Source organism: Grus americana, chromosome 2 (genome assembly GCF_028858705.1).
Source record: "Grus americana isolate bGruAme1 chromosome 2, bGruAme1.mat, whole genome shotgun sequence".
Taxonomy (NCBI): domain Eukaryota; kingdom Metazoa; phylum Chordata; class Aves; order Gruiformes; family Gruidae; genus Grus; species Grus americana.
The window spans coordinates 100,688,789-100,710,315 of NC_072853.1; the positions used below are offsets into that span (position 1 = coordinate 100,688,789).

Sequence of the window (21,527 nt, forward strand, 5' to 3'; positions counted from 1 at the left end):
ATTTCCAGTAAGCAATGCGCCATTTTGGGTCAGAGTGGGGAACACAGATCTATGCAGCTTCCAATGGAATGTTTTACCTTGTAATACCAATTTAGAATGCCTGAATGAATGAATTCAGACAATTGCAGAACTATGGGGGCAGAATAATTAACCAAGAAGTTCTTTAGACAAATGCTAAAAAATTGCCATTGATTCACTTGATTTTGCTGATGTTAAATCATTGGCCTTAAAGTGAGCAAGTTGAATGTACGATGGTATAACTACGTGGCTGTGACCATTGAATCACCTGCACTTGACTGTAGGAATTCAGTTTCACAAAATGTAAATATTTAAAGTACAGAATTAAGTCATTTTATAGCTTATCAAACTAACCGAGCTGCCTTCTCTCCAAATTCCTTTTGATTAGTAACTAGTGAGACATTACCAGATAAAACACTGGCTTCAAAGGTCTTTGGAAGAACAAAACTATAATGCACTTTGCTCGCATATTTGCTGAGCATGGAATGGGTTGCAGGATTAAAAAATAGCATCCCAGAGATGCATCCTACTTTGAGAAAAATGCGTGCAGTCCCATTCACTGTATAATGTTTCTTGAAAGGTCATCCTGTTTTCTTCTGCAACTTTTTTGAGAGGTTTTTTAAGTTGGCATTGCTCGCTCAGAGCAATTTGTAAAATAGTTGGCTACAAAGATAATTTTGGAGAAGTCTTTTTTATCATAGAGAAAATGTTGTAACATTGAGTGCATCTATGTAGCATAGCCCCTGTGGCTGGTGGCCAAGCTGAGTCTGAACAAGCTAGGGTACTAGAAACGGTATTTGTGTAATAATGCGGTTTGCTGCTTAGACTAAGTAGCTTTGATGAGAAATAGCTTGCCACTGTTTCAAAAGTATCTTAAATCCTGAATCTTTTAAAAGTGAAAACAACCTCCCATGCCCCAAAATTTTATAGGAAATTATCTTCCCTGTCATAGTGGGTTGAAAACTTTATTGTAAAAAGTGCAAACCTCAAGCAAAAGAACAGTTTCCTGAAAACAAGTCGGGTATATTAGGCATGGGGTTTGTTCTGTGAACTACTTTTCTTTCTGATCCATTGCAGTTCAGCTTGACGGAATTTAGAAATTTTGGAAGTACAAAGTAGCATTTATAGAGGTAAAATACTAAGAAATATTCATGGCATTTAATTCTACAAATATAGTATGATATTTAACTATTTGTAGAATTCTACTAGGTCTTGCTTAGTAAGTTGTGGATAGTATTCATCTCCTTTTCATCTGCTGGGAGTATATATTTCTGGTATTTCTTTTGCTTAGTTAAGCCTGTAAAGGGAGTTTTCTCTTTTCTAACTACACAGCATTTTTATCAAAATTACATTTGATAGAAGCTCTAAAAGTATCTTACAAAAGCATGTCTCTCTTCTGTAAACTGTATTTTGAAGCAAGAAAATCATGCTTCCCTTTCAGGAAAACCACTGTTTACTAATACAAAATATTCTTAGGCTGGAATTATTGAGGCCTTCTAAGGAAGTCTGATGGTAAGTGCAGAGAGATGGTGTGGGTGACTGCGATGAGCAATCTTTCTGTATTTGTACTGATGGGATGTTCCAGTGATGTTAGGGGCACTGCACTACTGGCAGAATTTTATTTTTATTTTTCAGTAGGGCAAACTTCATAAAATTTTGAATTTGTGTAACTAGTCAGATCTCATAAGTGCAGATAGTAAGGTTTAGACTGAATTGTGATTAATGATACTTTATTTCTGCAAATTTTTAATTTGGGAGAAGACCACCTTAGGACTGAGTTTTGGTTTTGTTTATTTATTTATTTATACCAGTTCATTATGTTGATACCAAGCAAGAATTTACTGGCTTATTCAGGAAATTAATGGGGCAATACCACCCCCTTCTACAAAATTACCCACCTGCAGAGCAGCAGGGATCTTCTGTCATATGACACTGTTGCAGCTATACAGCTCTCCCATCTTGCTCACAGATGTCTGGTCTTGGTCAATCACATTAAATGTGAGTGACTAGCACTAATGGCACATCACAGTCTCTGTAAGTGAGCTGTTTTCTGATTCTTGAATGAAAGATGTTTTATACTTTTCATATCTGAGGGTGGAATCCTGTCTTCATTAAACTTAGTGGCATGAGTCCCATTAAGAGGAACCAAGATTTTACTCCTCATGTCTGTACTCTCGTTCTCATCTGCTGCTGAAATCCACTGATTAGTCCCACTGAAGGAAAGTCTTTATTTGTCTGCTGTGGCATAAGTATTCTTACTCATAATTAGTTCCATCTGTAAGGGGTAGCCTTTCATGTTAAGTGTGTGTTTTATGAGGAATATTACTGTTTTGAAAATGAAGAGTCTGCTTAATCTAATGCACAACATGAGCACATACTACCTAAACAATATGAAGACTGCTGTTTCCTATGTCTACAACAAAATTTCAGGCACTTGACCAAAATGTTGATGACGTTTGGTTTGGTAACGTGTTCAAAAAGTTTTTTAATTAGCCACATGGTAGTAATTTATCTGTGGATAGTATTTTACCTTGCTGTGAAATAGTTCTGTGTATTGGGCGCATAGATGATTAAAGGTTAATAATTCAAAGTACCTTAATCAGTTTAGTATGTTGGAAAACCAGGACTTGGTATTTTTCTCTGGAATCACTACAGAATTTATCCAAAACATGTTGGTAATTACAAACACAATGACCATTAATAATTGTTTCTATAAATATCTGTAATTTCTTTGTGCAAAAATGCTTTGACCTGTATTAATACAAACTAACTTTAAATGCTTGAAGAAGGCTTCCAGTTTAACACAAAGCAGAATACTCTTTCACAATACTAGCATATTGGCTTTTTAATGCCATATATTTGAGCTTTAGCTGTGATAAAGGCTGGTTTTTTTAAGGAAAAATTAATTTATGAAGAGTTGGGATTGTTCAGCCTGGAGAAGAGAAGTCTCCGGGGAGACCTTAGAGCAGCCTTCCAGTACCTAAAGGGGGCCTACAAGAAAGCTGGAGAGGGACTGTTTACAAGGGCATGCAGTGATAGGACAAGGGGTAATGGCCTTAAGCTGAAGGAGGGTCGATTTGGATTAGATAACCTTCACTGTGAGGGTGGTGAGGCACTACACAGATTGCCCAGAGAAGCTGTGGCTGCCCCCTCCCTGGAAGTGTTCAAGGCCAGGCTGGATGGGGCTTTGGGCAACGTGGTCTAGTGGAGGGTGTCCCTGCCCATGGCAGGGGGGTTGGAACTAGATGTCCTTTGAGGTCCCTTCCAATGCAAACCTGTGATTCCATGAGAGCTTTACCTCCTGGGCTGGTTTTAGACAATCCACTTGCAGGTGAATACCACTTAGAGGCAATGCTCAGATTCTTGGAGTTCCCAACAGCCTTTTTCCACTTGGTTGTCTGTGGTCTGAGTATGTGGCAGCGTGGATGTATGAATAATTTGTTTTGCTGGAAACTTGGAGTAGAGGCTGACTTACTAGGGAAAAAACCACTACAGATACTTTATTATACTTATGGTTTTGTTTAAATTTATATTTTCAAGAATAGATAATTCTCAAATCTGTGAAAAGTGGTTAGTTCAGCATTTTTACAAGTATTTGAAATCTGCATCCTTTTGTTGGTTGGCTGTAGCCCAAAACATTTTTTCCCAAGTTGGAATTAACAAATATGGTACAAATAGAATTTAAAAGAGTTTTTTTTGGTTTGGGTTTTTGTTGGTTGGTTGGTTGGTTGGGTTTTTTGGGTTGATTTTTTTTTTTACTTTCTAAAATTGATCCTTTTCTATTTTACATTAAAGTCTGTCTTATTTTGGTTTTGTTGTATAATCTCTTTAAGTACCAAAAAAAAAAAATTAGGTATTTCCATTCTACAATATATTTATTTTATAGTAGGAATAAGTTAATTGGTGCAGCAAAACTTGGAAAAAAAAGTCTGCCTCAAAATCCCAACTTTCAGCTCCTAGCCCAAAATAAATCAACAGTCCCTCTGAAGTTGTAAAGACCGTAGTAATAAAGCTCTTAGAAACAATCCTACATAATACTGTGAATATTTGCAGAATAATTTTACCTTTTTTCTCCTTCTTGCTGCACATTTCCATTCTCCCTCTGTGACCAAGTTTAAAACTGCTGTTACCATATTTCTTTAGGTAGCCCTGGACTTATTTCAAAGAATATTTGCCCAGAAAACATCTCTGAAGATGCACGAGAAACTAGTTTACTAGAAGCTAGGCCTTGTAGGAAAGGAACATTGATTGAAGATACAGAACTTATCCTCAAGGTTTGGAGATTAATAATGTCTGCTATGAAACTGATTTTGTGTTTCTTGAAAGGAAATTGAAAAAAAAAATAACATGAGAACTAAAAAAACCCAAACAAACAAAACCCAACTGCTCCCAAAAAAAACCCCTAAATCAAAATCTGTGGCTCAACCTGTATGTGACAAGTAATTCTTTTTCTTTATTTTCTCTACTGCTGTCTTTACTCTCTTCTCATAAACGTGGCTATGTAAATGCTGGAGCATTTCCATCTGTGCCGCCGGAAGAGCTGTGACTAGTACTGACTTCCAAGGCTTCTGCTGGGTCCCTCAGCTGCTCTGGTGCAGTAACCAGCGTCTTGCGCTAGTGATCTTACTAGCTGGCCAGTAACTATAACACAGGCTTTGACCAGATTGCCTGTGAGGTGCCTGTGCGAAGACATAGGAGTTTCCCTGCAATATTTTGCCATCCCAGCATTTTCTTTCAGCGCTTTGCAGAGCTGTTTATGGAGCTGTCCTGCTGAGGCGGAGGGAGTCTGGCTGTTAGCTGTGTGGAAGAAAGCTGGCTTTAGTTTAGGGAATGATGTAGAGGGGAAGGAGTGTGGCAGTGGGCTCACTGGATGGGATCCTGCTTAGAAATGAAGTGTTGGGTTGAATGGAGAGTTGTGCTTTAAAAACAAACAAAACTAAACAAGCAAAAAAAAAAAAAGGAAAAAAAAGAAGAAAAAAGAGGGAGACATGCTCTGCAACCCTGGAAGAATTGAAGGATTTTGAAAGAGTGATGAATGGGAAGCAGGGAGAGAAATGAGTACCCCCTGGGCTGTGAGGGAAAGCCCTTTGTGGCATACTTTAGACGGCCAGTGACCTAGTAGGAAACAGTTTGCTAAATAGGTTACACAGGGGAAAGTGTAAACCAATTATCTGCTTGTACTCTCTTAATTTCAAATGTTACTTTTAAACATGCTTTAGGTCTTGCAATGAAAGGCTTTCGGTTTGCAGGAGAAAGGTGAGATACATAAAAATGATTTCACATCTGATGAAAAGTTGTCTTTTGATGGGAATGAATCACCTGTTTGGAGCAGGTTGTAAAGGTTCAGATTTAGGTCTTTTTTCCTCTGTTTTTAATAGACGATTTTATATTTTACTGAATGGCAGCTTTTTTTCATACACATTTTGAGTTCTTAATAGAACAGTCTCATTGCAGTTAAGCAGTATCTTTTTAGTTTTCTAATCTAAAGTGAATACTAAAATCTGATGTTTGGGTCTGAAAAACAGGAAAAATAATATACATAAGACAATGCAAAACTTACAACATCCAGTCTAGCAGAAAGAATACGAAGTGTCTAGATGTCTTCTGGCAGAAGGTAAGATTCGGTTGGTGGAAGAGGTCTCACGGCTGAGATGATGTGTTGAGAAAATGTCCAGTGCAGTGTTCTGTGGTGTTCTGCATTTCCTGATCCACTGTTGAGCGAACAGGGTATAACTGAGGTGTGAGGGGAGTCTTTTTGTGAAGGAAAACATTTATAGAGTTTGTAAAGCAGTAATTACCTAGTTATGGAGCTGTTAGACATCATAATAGAAGACAAGATATATCCAAGCAGTAAACACAGTCTTGTAGCTGGTAACTTCTTCAGAAACTACCTGGTGCTGTCTTTTGCCTTTTCATTATTGTTTTGAAGGTTCTATAGTAATACTACTGTAATTTGAGCATTAGCCTTTTCTGACACCCAAACACTTTATTATATTGAAGCTGTGGCTTTTTGATTGTGAAAATGAACAGAATTTAAGATGTTCTGGTAACCGCGAACAAGAGTGATATTTATACCTGGGTTTTTTGATTGTGGGGTTTTAGAGGTTTAAATGCTTTAACCTATGAGAAGCTATAGGGTAATATCAGCTTTAAAAAGGGGGCAAAGGAGAAAAAAAAAAAAGTGCAACAAACTCCTTTTAATGTTCTGCTTATTACATTCATGGCACTACCAGGATCCAAAGGCTAACCTAAGAAAAACATAGTTTTGTTTGTTCATTTTGATCTTTCAATCCTTTTACTTTGAATTACTCTGCCTTTGCTACATTGTTAGGTAAATTAAAAGCATTCACATTGTTTCTTCAGTTTCTTATGGGAGTTTTTCATTAGCTCCCCAATCTTTTGTGCCAAGCTGTCTTTCTAGCTGGTGATTCTGTCTTTGTTTACACAAGCCAAATGAAAGAAGGAGAAATTAACTAAAATGTGTTTTCAAGAATATACGCTGTGTTTAAAATCTACTTTTAGTGTTTACAGACTCTTTTATTTCCTTGTTCAGGTTGGATTTTTTTATGTAATAGCGGGATTGGAAGCCTGGAGATTCATCTTTAATAATGAATGATTATTAACCCCATTATAGCTTTCTAAAAATATGTAAATTCCCACTCTTGGATTTTTGTATGTGATTTCCACTGATCATTTTATCAACCTTTTATATAGATGTGAAAGATACTTTAAGAAGATAAGAGGACAAAGCACTTTTCAAACCAGTCTTGTTACTTTACCGATATTAAAACAGAATACTACTATTTTCTAGTCATAGATATAAAAGCTCATTTTTTCCAGATGTACTTAATAATTATAGCTATGCATATAAAAGCTTTCTTGGTCAGAAACTGAGTGTTTTTATTTTCTAAACAGGTGTCTCAATGCATGTACCTACTGCAAAACTAAGCATGCCAGAGGAGATCTAGCAAGTTATCCAATTGAAGAACTAGTGAACAGAGCCAAACAGTCTTTTCAAGGTAAGGGATTTTATCCCTACAATAAAAGTCAGTCTCTGAAGTATACCAGGTCTTATTTTCATACGTAATGATCGTGATACAATATGGCTCTGTTACAGTGTTGTGGTATAACCCAGCAGGCAACTAAATACCACAGAGATGTTCACTAACTTCCCTCCCCTCCCCTTGCAAGTGGGATGGGGGAGAGAATCCACCAAAAGAAAGTAAAATTTGTGGGTTGAGATAGAGGGTTTAATAAGACAGAAAAGGAAGGGAAAATAATAATTATAATAATGATAAAAGAATATACAAAACAAGTGATTCACAATGCAACTGCTTACCACCTGCTGACCGATGCCCAGCCAGTTCCCAAACAGCACCCCTCCCTGCCACCTTTACCCTAGTTTATATGCTGAGCATGATGTCATATGGTATTGAATATCCCTTTGGTCAGTTGAGGTCCTGACTGTCCCCTCCCACCATCCTGTGCACCCCCAGCCTACTCCATGGCAGGGCAGTATGAGAAGCTGAGAAGTCCTTGACTGCTTGGCAACAACTAAAACATCAGTGTGTTATCAACATTATTCTCATCCTAAAACCCAAACCCAGCACTATACCAGCTGCCAGAAAGAAAATTAACTCTGTCTCTGCCAAAATCAGGATGTGGTAATTGATGTTCTTAACAGTTGTACCTGTGTCTGGTGGTGCCTTTGTGTTAGAAAGCCGTACTTTCATTATGTTGTGCGCCACTATTTACAAAATGTAGTCCTACCGTAAGGACAAAAAGTCAAAATGATTTTAGGCTTGCTTAAATGAAGTTCCATGCAAGCATTTTGTCACGATGATGGGGAAACTGTAGTGGTTGGTCATTTTACTCTATCTCTTTTTTCTTAAAGGGGAAGATAGTAACTTTTCCACTCAAAAATAAAAGTAAATTTCATGAACCTCCCAAGGATTCTTAAAACCCTGTTTAAGGATACATTGCTTTTTCTGGTAATGGATTTCCTGGAAGAGTTCTGGGATGTTTCTGAGAGCCATACAAACCTTATCAGCTTTTAAGTCTAATAGAATATTAATGTCACATGGATCCAACAAAACATCAAAAGATTTTTTTTTTTTCCCCTGCAGTACAGTACTCTGTCCCAGGATCTACCTAAAACTCTTGTATGTTTGGTTGTTATGGTAGCTTTATTGTACCTTAATACTTGTTCTTTATATCTAAATTTTACCTGTGTTTCAAAAATACAGATTTCCAAATAATGCCAGTATTCATTTCCAATGCAATCTCTGCGAAGGCACAGGTGTTTTTTGTGTTTGTGAGCTATGTTGAAGGATTAGAGCTATATTAAAAAAAATCTGAGGTAATTGAGGTATAGTATTTCCTTCCATCTTTGTATCAAATACTGTGAATCAGAATTAGAGTAATAAATACAACATGTGAAGTCACGTCCTCTGGGCATGTACAAACAGTACATGCATTGGGTTTCACTTATGGCTCTGAATGTTGCAACTGTTATAGTGAATCATTGGAGGCCTACTTCTTACATGTTTTTAAATCCATCCTTATTTAGGGATCCATAATGAACCTTTTTAAGATCTGTGATGAACTTCTGGCTATTCCTATCAGTAGTATGCAAGGAAGAGTCCTTTTCCTAATCAAAGCTCATGTTTGCAAATTCCAAGTTCTACATTATCCACACAGAAAGTTCTCACTTAAGATTATAAATGTCTTTTGCTTTTGTTCAAAGCCAAGTTCCTCTCTTTTCTTCCATGAAGCTTATGCAAAATTGCCACAAAATTTCTCCTGCTGCTTAGATTTGTACAATTAATGCTGTTGTTGCTGTGAATTGGATTGGCTGTTATGATAGACAAGAATCCTGTCGTGTCTCAGATTTCTTGTTTTAGTAAGACAAGTTTCTAAAACCTGTATGCATATTACGAAATATTCAGTAACTGAAATAGAAGATGTATAAATACACTTGCTATTTTGGTGAAGAAGCAGTTCAGGAATCATGTTTCAGAAAGCTACACGTTTTCAGTAGCACAAGACAGGTGATTTAGAAACTGGTAAGTAGTCACTGTGCAGGAGAAAAGCTGCCATTTGATGGTTATGGTGGTTGTTATGCAGTAATTACCAGACACAAGTAACTGCCTGGTGATAGCAAGACAGCAAGACATGTAGGTAGAAAAGGAGCACTACATTCTTTACGTTTCATCCAGGTGTAACTCTGAAATACTTTTATATTATGAGTAGCATAAGAATAGTGTTATTCTGATAGTGCTATATAGCTGTTGAAATGTTCTGAAGAAACTTTGAACAATTCAGCAAGGGAATATGACGAAGAGAAGATATGGATAATACAGTCAGGATTATGGTCTTACTTAGGTTAACTATTTAAATTTTATTTAGATTTATTGTATGTAAGGAAAGAAAAAAAAAAATCAGACTTGTCTGTCCTGTTATAGTTGTATTTACATGCCCTAAAGTCCATATGAATTAACATCAAGATGCCTTTGCTTGATATAACAGGAAAGAAAACTCTTGAGTTTTGTTTGTCTTTGCAGACGATAAATGTGAAATTTTGGAAAGTATTTTGAACTTCGAGTATTGTACATTTGGATTGAAAATTCAGTAATTCAATTCATCTGTTTTACTGTGGCCTTTATTATAAATATTGAATCTTTCAAACTAACTTGATTTCTAATGGAAAAACTTTCCCTTAAGCTATTGTTTTGAAATTTCTTGAAGAAATGCTATGACGTGTCTCACAGCAGGCATCTCCAGGGAGTTCTATTCTTATTTGGCCTTACACTAGTACCTTTGTTAGAGGACATAAGGAAAGAAGCAAGTACTAAGTTGTAAAATGACAGGCTTTGCCTCCAGCTTTCACATGCTTAGAAACAGGCATGAAATAGTCAGATACTTAGTTTGCAGTCTACGGAGAATTTATTACTGCCAGTGTGCTGCAGCTGGGCTGCAGAAACTTCATCAATCCAGTGAAAGACTTAAGTAATTCAAAGTCATTATTAAAGTTCTTGCTGAGTTACTGAGCCACAGTTTCTTCAACAATCACTTCTGTTGTCCCAGAAGCTGTTACTGAATCTGTAGTGAAAAATATAGAGCGATACAGATGTGTGATGAAAAGTTTTTCCACTTTGGAATTATTCATAGGAGAACTGAAGTGTCTTAGAAGAACAGCAGCAAAACAGTATGTGATGATTTTGTATAACTGCACGATCAAGTCATGTAAGAAAAGGGAGACTGGTGTCATTTGTATGTATGTATTCTTACAGTACGCAACTTGATAGGCCCCAAAGGTGGGATGTTTCAATTGTGGAATGCACTGAAAATTGATTAGAAGAGCTGTATTTAAGGACATTTTGTTACAGGCCCTTAAATTTCAGCACAAATAAAGCTTTCTAAAATGCTTTATTCAGGTGATCATGCTTTGACCAGACTGCGGTTGACATCTAGTAACCGTATTTCTACCAACAGTATGTTGCCAGAACTGGCTTTAGTGTTGTGATCAGATACTCCCAATTTTTCTTCAGTCACATCTGTACTGCAGCCTGCAGGTAGGATGTCTCTACATACGAAGTATTTCCAAGCTGTAGTATATGCTGTGTTACTTGGATGCATGCCATTTCTAGTAGTCAGTGGAGCAGTCTTGGACTACTACTACTATGATATGTAATAATATGGTATCTGTGTGACAGCGGCTGTAAGATGGTGCCTGACAGTCATCACTCTTCTTGATGTTTGTCTCCAAGATGACATCTGAAGATTTTTTTAAACTCTTAGGCTTTTTAGTCAAAATTTAGCTCCATGACTTTATTAAGCAGCTGGTTTTTGAGAGTTTTCCATATTTTGTGTAGGTAAGTAGGTATTTATTTCAGTGCATTTCAGGGTTCAAACCTTTATCTTTTTGGTCTATGTTACAGTTTTGTAAAAACAAAATTTAATACTTTGCTGAGGGTGGTAACTAGATGTCAGGAAATGAGAAAGCTGTAATAATTTATGTGTATGTTCAGATTATTTGTATGAGCATAAACTTGACTTAAATCAACTGATTAAAAAGAGATGGCTGAAATCATCATGACTGAACAGATATCAACCTCTATCTTGTACTTTTCTAACCTCTGGAATGAACTTTTTTGTATTTTATTGTAATATCTTAAATTCAGTATAATGCACTCAAAAACTAAGTGTGTTGCAGCTTTCTAGTACATGCTGCATGCTGTCATAATGTATTGGACTAAGTGTTAAGATGGACTTAAATTGAGTTTGTTTGCATACTTTGTATGGGTTTATGTCTCCTGTCTGACCTCCATAGTAGTCTTGAAGTTAGGACTGACATCAACTTTAATAATTTACAAAATTTCTCTAACAAAATAATCTAGCTGAGGTTAAAAGTAGACTATTGAGGTTTTTGCTTTTTTAACCTTAATGTTTTTTCTGTTTAGTTCAACTTTTAGTGAGTAGTTGTATCACTTCTTTACATGGACAGCCTTGTCAAACCACATTATATAGCAGACTTTTATAAACAGCTACTAAAAGAAGTATTGCGAAAAATAGTAAAGTGGTCTTTGAGTAGAGAACAAATGTCTACTGTAAGGATGTTTATGCAAAAAGGTTTTCTACAGCTGATAGTACAGCACTTTCTTTGTGTCATCAATTTAGTAGCATGTTGGGTTTTTTTTTTTTTTCAAAATTTGCTATATCGTGTTCAATGCTGTATTTTAGGGAATTGCATTTGCAGTTATGAGAGAGCTCTTTCTTTCCTTCCAAAAGCTACTTTATGTATAACAATGTGTTTTTGCTTGGTATATGAAGTGGAAGGCTGGGGTAGCTGCCATTGGTGAACAGTGATCCAAGGAAACACAAAAGTTAAACAAGCCTGAGCTTTGAATGTTGTGCGGAGTGGTGTCCTGGGATAGCTTTGGCTAAATTGCAAGACTTTAAATTGATTTTATTTATTTATTTCTTTTTAATGGGATGTTAGTGACCATAAAAAGATATGTATGCTACCTGGTGATTTGTAAACCCTGTGTATTGAGAGAGACTTTCTGGGCAAAGATAGTACTTTATATTGCCAACAATTTTTGCTGGTTCAGCAAACTAAGTTAAAAATATAAATAGTTTTATGGAATTAGCTGTTATTTCATTCTTAAACTAGAATGAAAATCTTCTGCGTGTACCAGTACAAAATTACACTTCTTTAGCATTACTTGCCTGTTGGAGATGGCAGAGGATATACTGCTATTAAAATATACACTGTTATTAAAATATACACTGTATAATTACTACTATATTAGCTTATTTTATGGTAGCAACCAGGGAGCTCAAATGAAAGTCAAGTCCTTTTGGGAAACATTGTTCTTGTATCCTCAAGCCATGTGGAACAATTGCTTCTGGATGAATAATTGCAGTGGCAAAATATCATTTATTTTTATTCCATTATTTGCATGATCATTCACTGGCATTCATGGTGTTGAATTCTGAATAATGCTTCTGTTTAGGAAATCTTGGACAAAATGTAGCATTACAAAGCAGAGGAGCTATCTAAACGAAGATTCTGAGTCTTGACTTTCATTAGTTGTCTTTAGCAATTATCCCTAATCTCGTAGATTTTGAAGTGTTGAGAGTTTGAAGGAGATTAATGTTAAATATTTCTCTCTCTACAAGTATTACTGTAAACAGATGTTTATGCATAATGATAAGGATTGATTTTCCCTAATGTGACTGGTTTCCAGAGATTTTCAGGTCACTGCAAGCTTTGCTAAAGATCTCTCTTTTAGTAGTTCTGATGAGGTGCTGTCAAGACATTAATTTATTAATTGGTAACTGTTTTTCTTCCTGCACCACTACCAGTAAGCTTTTGTATGTTTTCATAGCAGCTGCCATTCATGAAAGGACAAATATTAAGTATCGGCAATGTTTTTACTTTCCCATTAATTGGCAGAAGCAGTACCAATTTAGGATGCATAGGCTATGTCTTCTCAGTAGTGGATTTGGTCTTTGAACACACTGCGAGGGTCTGGGCACCCAGTCCCCCAGGTGGAGACCTGGGCTGTGAACTCAGGGCCCTTCTGGGGCAAAACTAAGACTGTAGGGAGGACAGTTATTGTGTATGCAGGTCGCACCTTGACGCAAGATAAACACTTGGAGTCTGGACGCAGACCCAGGAGCATCTAAGCTGTCTTAGTGGTTTCAGCGTGGCCCTTGTTAATGATCCTAAGCATGCCCCAGGAAAGTTTTCTTAACTAATCATAATTCCATGCTCAGTAATATTTTTGCCATCCCAGTGTCAATGTTCTGTCAAATAAGTGTATGTATGTATTATACCCACAGCAGTGTTTTTCTTCTGTAGCCTAGCAGCACTACCAGAAGTCAAGCATTTTCTCATGCTTCTTTGTCCTAAATTTTATTCAGCAATTTCTACAACAGTCCCAAAAGAAAGCTAACTCTTTTTCCATACTAGCCATGTGATGAAAAGACTTTATTACACTTTGTTGAGAAGCCTATTGGATAACAAATTCAATATTAAAAAAAAAAAAAAAAGTGCCCTGGTGTTACCCATTGATGAGAACTGAGTTTCTGTTGTTCGTATAAGCTCAAATCTTGACAATGTGCAAACTGATATTTGATTTTATGGCTTTTAATCAATTTATGTTGGAGTTATGCTTGAAAATGTTTGGAGACTCCCTGGAACTGAGTTTGTGCTGTATGGTTCAAACACATAGTCAGAGTACGACTGTGTCGTAAGGATAGATTAGGGTCTGCTGTGTGTGGGAAAGAAAGGGAAAGAAAACCTCATCATTATATGTATACTGTTAGATACCAAGAAAAACTAAACTATATCGTGTTAATGGCAGACAGCTAATCAATTAGCTGAGTTAGATGGACATGTCTTGTGGAAGTGTTGATTTGTTGTTGTTTTGTTGTTTTTTAATTCAGTAGTCATTTGGAAAGATTGGAAAATCTGCTTTGTATAGAACTGAAATATGTTTGCTTGGTTCTTCTCAGAATAAAAGGGTTTGTTTCATTTTGAATTGAAATAAATATTTAGATCAACTTGAATGTTTTATTCGGTTTTCAGAGTACCCCTTGGCTTTCAAAATATATAGCAACTCTGAAACCAAACATAACATTTGTCAGTGGGGTGATTTTTTTATTTATTTATTTTTTAAAGGGAATGGTTGACTGTGGAAAATGTTTATACTGAAACATTTCACTTTCATTCATGTGAAATATTTCACCCTTTTGAAATTTTGTTAAATGTTTTAAAATTTTCTTTCCTTTTGAAAGTTTGATGGTTTCAATACAGAAATGATGCTTGTTTCCTAAAAGCTGTAAGCTATACTTTAGCAAGCGTCTCTTTCTGTTCAGCAAAAACAGCTTTAGAAAAGCAAATTTTTTAGTGTTATTTACCAGTCATTGCCCAGGGCAGTGTAACAAAAAGTTGCATATAAAATTAGAAAGTTAAGCTCAAGGCACTTTTTTTGTGCTATGTCCTTTATAGCCAAAAGAAAGCAAAAATAAAGGCAGGTTTCACCTGTAAATGCAGACAATATCTTAATCTTTTTTTGCTGCTTTAGCCACACGAAAGAAAGCTTGAGAGTGAGAAAGCAAATGGTAGTATGCTTTAAATACCTCCAAAAGGGGTTGCAAAAGCTAAACAAAATTTTCTTGTAAGGTGAACGTAATGGAGAAACATGAAACTTTGGTACTTGGTGGCTGTTTCTTGAGTTCTGTCATACTAAAGTCACACTATGCGTTACCCCATAAAAACCTCAGAAGGAAAAAACCCTATACTTAATATCTGATACAAAATGATATGTTGAAGCCTATATTGGCTTTGGCTTGCTTTCTCTTAGCAGCAAGAATGACCTTGTAAGAGTATGAAATCCATGCTCATTATAACTGGTTTTAAACTGTCTTATGGAATGCTTTTCTATCAGAATAGATAAATTCTCTAAATGCTGATTTTTTTGACAGGAATATATTGAATTCAAGAACAAAGTTTTATAGAAAAAGCTGGATGTGTCCCATTTAGCATTGTGTAATGTAATGCTTGAATCTTCTTTTCCAAAATGCTTTTGCCTCTGTATTTTCTGACTTATAAAATCAAAATTTTCTGATGCATAGATTATAACATGCATAAGACAGGAAAATTTTATATGGAAATCTTTCCTAACAAACATTCTTTACCTTTAAAAAAAACCAACCAAACCCCATACCATTTTTCAAATCCTCTCCAACTGAATTTTTTGTGAGAGCAGAATTTTCCATAGCACAGATAATCTTGGTTCATACCCAGCTTTGCTGTGCATAGTGTTTTCTTATGTTGTTTGGGGTTTTTTTTATTTTGGAGGGAAGGAGAATGGTGACGATGTTTTTCTAAGATAAACCTCTTCTGTCAGCCTCTTTACTGACTGCTAGGAGAAGTAGACTTTATTCTAATATTGTTCCTGAGGTATAATTTGAAGTTGCATTCCAGGGAGCTTGGGCTGCTGTATTTGAGACACTTTGATAAACAACTTCTCTTTGTTCTTCTGTGCTTTTTGGCTATAGCTAAAGAGCTAAGTTTTTGTTGTTGGTACTAAGTTTATTAAAATTTTTTCTGTATTGTCTTTTCTGTCTTATGAATGTTTTAAGTTTTTCCTGCTGACTTAGCTAATTCATGGAATATGTAGGCCAAGATAAATATTTTGGTACCAGCCTGTCATTTCTTAGAGTTATATGGGATGGTGTAATGAATTGTTTTTTCATGGCCCCATGTAATCTTTCCTAATGATCCTGAAAGAAGAAGGTATAATTACGTTCCATCAGTAGTGATTAGAAGCAATGTCTTCAGGTATGCTAAAACTGCTGTGTAACAGATATTTAAACACACATAATCAACATCATATCTTTTTATCCTTTTAAATAGCTCTTTGCTATGTCTTTTTAGTAGTAAATTACACCATTGTAGGTATTTTCAAGCTTCGTTGGAGTAAGAAAATTAGAAGTTTAATGAGCATTCCTCTAGGTTCAGAAAGAAAGTCCGTATCGTGGTTTGATATGTTTTTCTTTTATACAGTCAAGTTTATTAATATGTTTGCAGTTGTTTCTTTTGTCTTCAGTGTGTCTGGTTGCATAAAAGGTTCCTTCGCATTATTTTTAATTTTACTTGAGAAATGTAGTGGCTATTAAGTTAAATTATTGGTGTCTAGCTTTTTTCCTCACCACTCTCTCCAGCTTCCTGAGGAGGGGAAGTGGAGAGGGAGGTGCTGATCTTTTCTCCCTGGGATCCAGTGCCAGGGCATGGGGGAATGGCTCAAAGCTCAGGGGAGGTTTGGACTTGACGTGCGGAAACATTTCTTTACCGAGAGGGTGCTCAAACCCTGGGACAGGCTTCCTAGAGAGGTGGTGGATGCCTCATGCCGGTCAGTATTGAAGAGGCATTTGGACAACACCTTAATTAACGTGCTTTAACTTTTGGTCAGCCCTGAAGTGGTCAGGCAGTTGGACTCCATCGTTGTAGGTCCCTTCCAACTCAACTCTTCTCTTCTAGCATGCTACATTCTGAACTTATGCATTAGAATACCTGAGCAGAGATCTGTGCTAGTTCCTTTTGCATGTGGGAAACCATTCATCTTACTGCAGAGTTATAGAAATTTTTAGACAAGTTTGGTTCAAGACATGGTCATGTATGTTCCATTGGATGATAGAGCTGAATTGTTTCTTCTGGTCTGACCAAAGGTGTTCCTCGTCCCGTCCCCTCCAGAATTTCTCAAAACTGCATTATGGCAGTGAGTTTCCCTCCATTTCATATGTATTTTCACAATAATGCACCTTTTATTTACACCTTTTTAGAAGTTTCTCATTTATATTTGCTCATTTGTCCTGGAAGATGACAGTATATTTACATTCCTGTTTGTTATATATACATTCCTGTTATTTCCAGTTCTCTATAATCATCCTGCACCTAGCTTTAGTGAAGAGATAATTTCCTCCATTCATGTCATTATGACCTTTGATTAGGGTTAAAATATATCTATATGTTTCTTATGTTATAGAATCATAGAATGGTTTGGGTTGGAAGGGACCTTAAAGATCATCCAGTTCCAACCCCCCTGCCATGGGCAGGGACACCCTCCACTAGACCACGTTGCCCAAAGCCCCCTCCAACCTGGCCTTGAACACTTCCAGGGATGGGGCATCCACAACCTCTCTGCACAACCTGTGCCAGTGCCTCACCACTCTAACAGTAAAGAATTTCTTTCTAACATCTAATCTAAATCGACCCTCCTTTGGCTTAAACCCATTACCCCTTGTCCTGTCACTACACTCCCTGATAAACAGTCCCTCTCCATCTTTCCTGTAGGCCCCTTTTAGGTACTGGAAAGCCACAATTAGATCTCCCCGGAGCCTTCTCTTCTCCAGGCTGAACAACCCCAACTCTCTCAGCCTGTCCTCACAGGAGAGGTGCTCCAGCCCTCTGATCAGCTTCGTGGCCCTCCTCCGGACTCTCTCCAACAGCTCAATGTCTCTCCTGTGCTGGGGCCCCCAGAGCTGGATGCAGTACTCCAGGTGGGGTCTCACCAGAGCGGAGTAGAGGGGCAGGATCACCTCCCTCAACCTGCTGGTCACACCTCTTTTGATGCAGCCCAGGGCACAGTTGGCTTTCTGGGCTGCAAGCGCACACTGCCAGCTCATGTTGAGCTTCTCATCAATCAATACCCCCCAGTCCTTCTCCTCAGGGCTGCTTTCAGTCCGTTCCTTTCAATGTCATTCCTTTATTTTGTTAAAAATAATTGTATGAAAAAAATCATTGCTTCTCTGCATGTTTTTACTTTGTTTTGCATGGGTTTAGTTGGTCTTTTGCAGTTAGAGCTGAAGTTTCCTTCTCAGATGGCCAGATGTGAATTGACTTTGATCTAAACAAGCCATGCTTGTGCATTGCTAGTGTATTTTATATATATAGTCAGTCCACTGCTGTCAGAAAGCTTCAATGTGTTGCACATGCTGTACAGGTGATAGACTCATGCAGAATAAATTTTGTGTTTTCAAGATCTGTTGACAAAGGCTGATCACTCTGCAGTGCGCTTGTGGTATGTTTGATGTTGTCATCAAAATATTAAACTTACTGATCATCTCTGTGCCCTGTGGTCACAAAGGATTCTGGGATTCACAACATGCCCCTGTTTTTCACAGAAATGCTAGGAATTAGCAGAAGACTCAGATTTAGTTTAAAATGTTGTTAATATTTTTGTGAAGGGTGCAGATCATGGCATTTTCTAGTTTTATAGTTGCCAAGAACTTTCAGTAATAGAATCTTGCTTCCATTTCCTTATAAGTCTGTCAAACTTTAATAGATGCTTCTAGTTAAAATCATCTATTTACAAGAATTATGTTAGGGAAAGGATGTTATTCTAGACAAGTTTAGAAACAAGAAAAGCTTTTCTTATTGAAAAGTTACAGGCCTATCATGCCTGGTAGATACTTTGTCTCAGGTCATTTTTTTTTGTTAATTTTTTGCTTGGTTCAAATGTGTTTTGTGGAGACTCAGTAGATTTTCGCTGTTAGATTTTTGTCCGCATGCTCCGTGCCTTAGGCTAACTTCATGCATTATGGGTTTTTTCCTTATTGCCAGGTCTACTGTGATACTAGGCATCAGAAGTGAGGAAGAGGAGCCCTCTTCTCTTTTGCTCCATGTCTCAATGCCTTCTTCCGGTCTCGATAGAGGTTTTAGTCCAGTCAATCAGTTTAATTGTCCATGTTGCAGCCTCATGTAACAAAAATGCCGTGACAGTTAATTGGCCAAAAAGTCACGTCCATGCCACATTTAGGACAGAAATGAATCACACTAGATTTTGCAAGTATGCAGTGTAATGTGCAAAACTGTAAGTGGGCCCTTCCCTTGCAAGGAAAACCACTCTGGCAGTGTTTACTGTTTGTATAATTTGGATTCTACTGTTTAAGTACTGTGTACCTTTAAAAAAAAAAAAAAAAAAAGAGGTGGCCCCAAAGAGCTTATAATGTCATGATATAAACAAGTGAAGAGAAATATAGCAGAGTAATAGGTGGTTGCATTCAAGATAGTAAGAAGTTGGTCGTTGTATTTACTTCCAAGACATTGTCCAGGGTCTTGCATGGGATGACAGAGGAAAGATTGTTATTTAGGAAAGATTGGAAGAAAGACAATGCAGTAACAAGGAATGGCCATTCATTTGGGGAGGAGCTATCCACCTAAAATTTGCAGAAATTCATGTACCCCTACAGATATTCATTAAGAGTCGAAGTCTGTATGTGCTGGCTTGTGTTTCTGAAAGTAGTAATTTTTTCTCTATGGGGACTATTATAATAACTTTGAATAGCTTTAAGCGGATTCTTTGGATGCCTTGGAATGTTGTTCATGTCATGGTTGTCTGTTCCAAAATATAAAGCCCATTAATGCTGTAATATGAAATAAAATGCATACTTTCTGAAAATCCAGACAATCGTTGGTTTAGGATGCTGTCTTCTCTGTAAGTTGTTGTCAGAGGTACATAGGCATTGTCCAGAGGATAACTTGCCAGATATATTGACGCTGTTGCCAAACTTTCTGATAGCATGACCAGATTACTTTTTGGTCTGCATGAAATCTAGTCTAGTGGTGATGTTGCTTTTTTATAAAGTGTTTCTGACTGTGCATGGGTGGTTGTAGCTTACAGTGTTGGAAAGAAGAATATAAAATGTGTGTGAATGCTTACTTTGCATGCCTGACTAAGACTTCTACAGACAGCAAGACTCCACTAATCTCTTAGCTTTGGCAGTTTAAAGAATCAGAGAAGTCTGTTTAACAAAGGTTGTATTTTTTTTTTTTCTTTAACAGAAAAAAAGCAAGTTTTGGTCACATTTGCTCTGTGTAATTCAGTCTTTTCACTCCTCTTTATTTTTCTACTCAAATATTTGCATTTGTGCTGTTTAAATCCTTGAATGACAACCAATCTGTTTAATTTTGCATTTTTATGAAAAAAGGTGCATTTTATTTTTGTTTGAAACAAAAGTTTAATACAAAAGAGCCAAAGCAGAGATGTATGCAATTAAAAATACTACTTGATCTTCAGCCTTAGGCTATAGTTTCAGCTGTACTTTAAGCAAACACTGCAACTAAAAGAAGCATTTCTTTGCCATCTTCTTCCCCCCCTCCTTTTTTTTTTTCTTTTTTTTTGTTATCCTTTCTTCCTCAGGCCACATGCTTTCTTGCTGGGAGTGAGTTCCTTACATGAAGCAGGCTGGGGAACTGATCTGGGGTAAAACTGAACGTCGTTCTCCCCACTTCTCTCTCCTGCCCCATCAACCAAAACCAGCCACCCCCCCATTTTAATTTGAATTGTTACTGCAGTCTGATTTACTTCAGGACCCCATAAACACTTGTAGGAAAATAAGCAACTGAAGGCAATGGAAGATGAGATTGATTCTTTCATCAGCAGCATTGACTTATGCTGCTTGAAAAGTGAGAGAGACACTGGTCTGAGAGAATGATCAAATCTTGCTTTCTGGGAAAGGCTGTGGAGTTGCGCATGTATCCTCTTGAGTCGTACATTCCTGCACATACCTTTCAGATTAGAGATGGTGAAATCTGTCATTCTAGTTTCCATGAAGTTTTGTTTTTTCAGAATATGATTTTACTGTGTTTTAAAATGAAATGTCCTGCAAAAAAAGAAAGCTGGAAGGAGACTATTCATGTGTTTTTAGAAACCTCAAAGGGCAACAGCAATAAGTGTTACAATTTGAATGTTCCAAGATACTGATATTGTAGAAGTACCACAATTCTGCAGCGTCCCAGTGTTGCTAGACCTTCAGAGCAAGGGACTGGAGGGGTGTCAGGAACACTAGGTGTAGAGATCCGCCCAAGCTCTACTCTCTCATCACTGAGCCTGTGTTTCCTACACAAGCTCATCTAGCTCGTGGGATAAGGAATGTCCCTACAAAAGTTCACCTAATACTGGACTCACTGGGGTGTCTTCTCTCATCTTCCGAGGGCATGAGATAACCTGTTCCAGCTTTACTCTTCCCTTCAACTTACTAGGGGATCCACAGATTTCCATGAGCCCTGTGTGCACTGTGACGCCAGTATCTTCTGGCATTTTAGTGAGGAGACAAGATGATCACTAAAGAGGAGAGGGAAGCAGAGTTCACCTCCAACCTTTCCAAACTCTAAAGCAGAGATTTTCAAATACTGTGGGAAGGGGAGAAGAGGTAGTGACAACACACTTAGCGAGGCTAGATTCGATCACTTGAGTCAGAGGAAGGCAGAGCACAAGACTACAGTTTAGGGGCAGTTTAAATCATTTAGATATTACTTGATACTGCATATATTAGAGTTACAGTGATACCATGGTAGTAGTTCATTGTTGATAATTGCTTGATGGCTCTGAGGAAGATTGACATGATTCCTATCATGATTTTAAAATGTTTGCTGAAGATAGAGTGCTCTTATGTGGTCCTGGACAACGAATGGCAGATGTCTCCTCATGGAA

At 37.2% G+C, this 21,527-nt stretch overlaps 1 protein-coding gene across 6 annotated transcripts in view; it reads left to right on the plus strand.

The window, feature by feature from the left end:
- The window catches only part of CDKAL1 (CDK5 regulatory subunit associated protein 1 like 1), a 450,261-nt gene that overhangs the window by 188,601 nt on the left and 240,133 nt on the right, over nucleotides 1-21,527 (plus strand). For all 6 annotated transcript variants that reach the window (XM_054814405.1, XM_054814404.1, XM_054814406.1 and 3 more), the window contains one exon: nucleotides 6,934-7,037. In XM_054814405.1, the coding sequence (XP_054670380.1) occupies nucleotides 6,934-7,037 (104 nt within the window). The remainder of the gene's footprint in view (nucleotides 1-6,933; nucleotides 7,038-21,527) is intronic.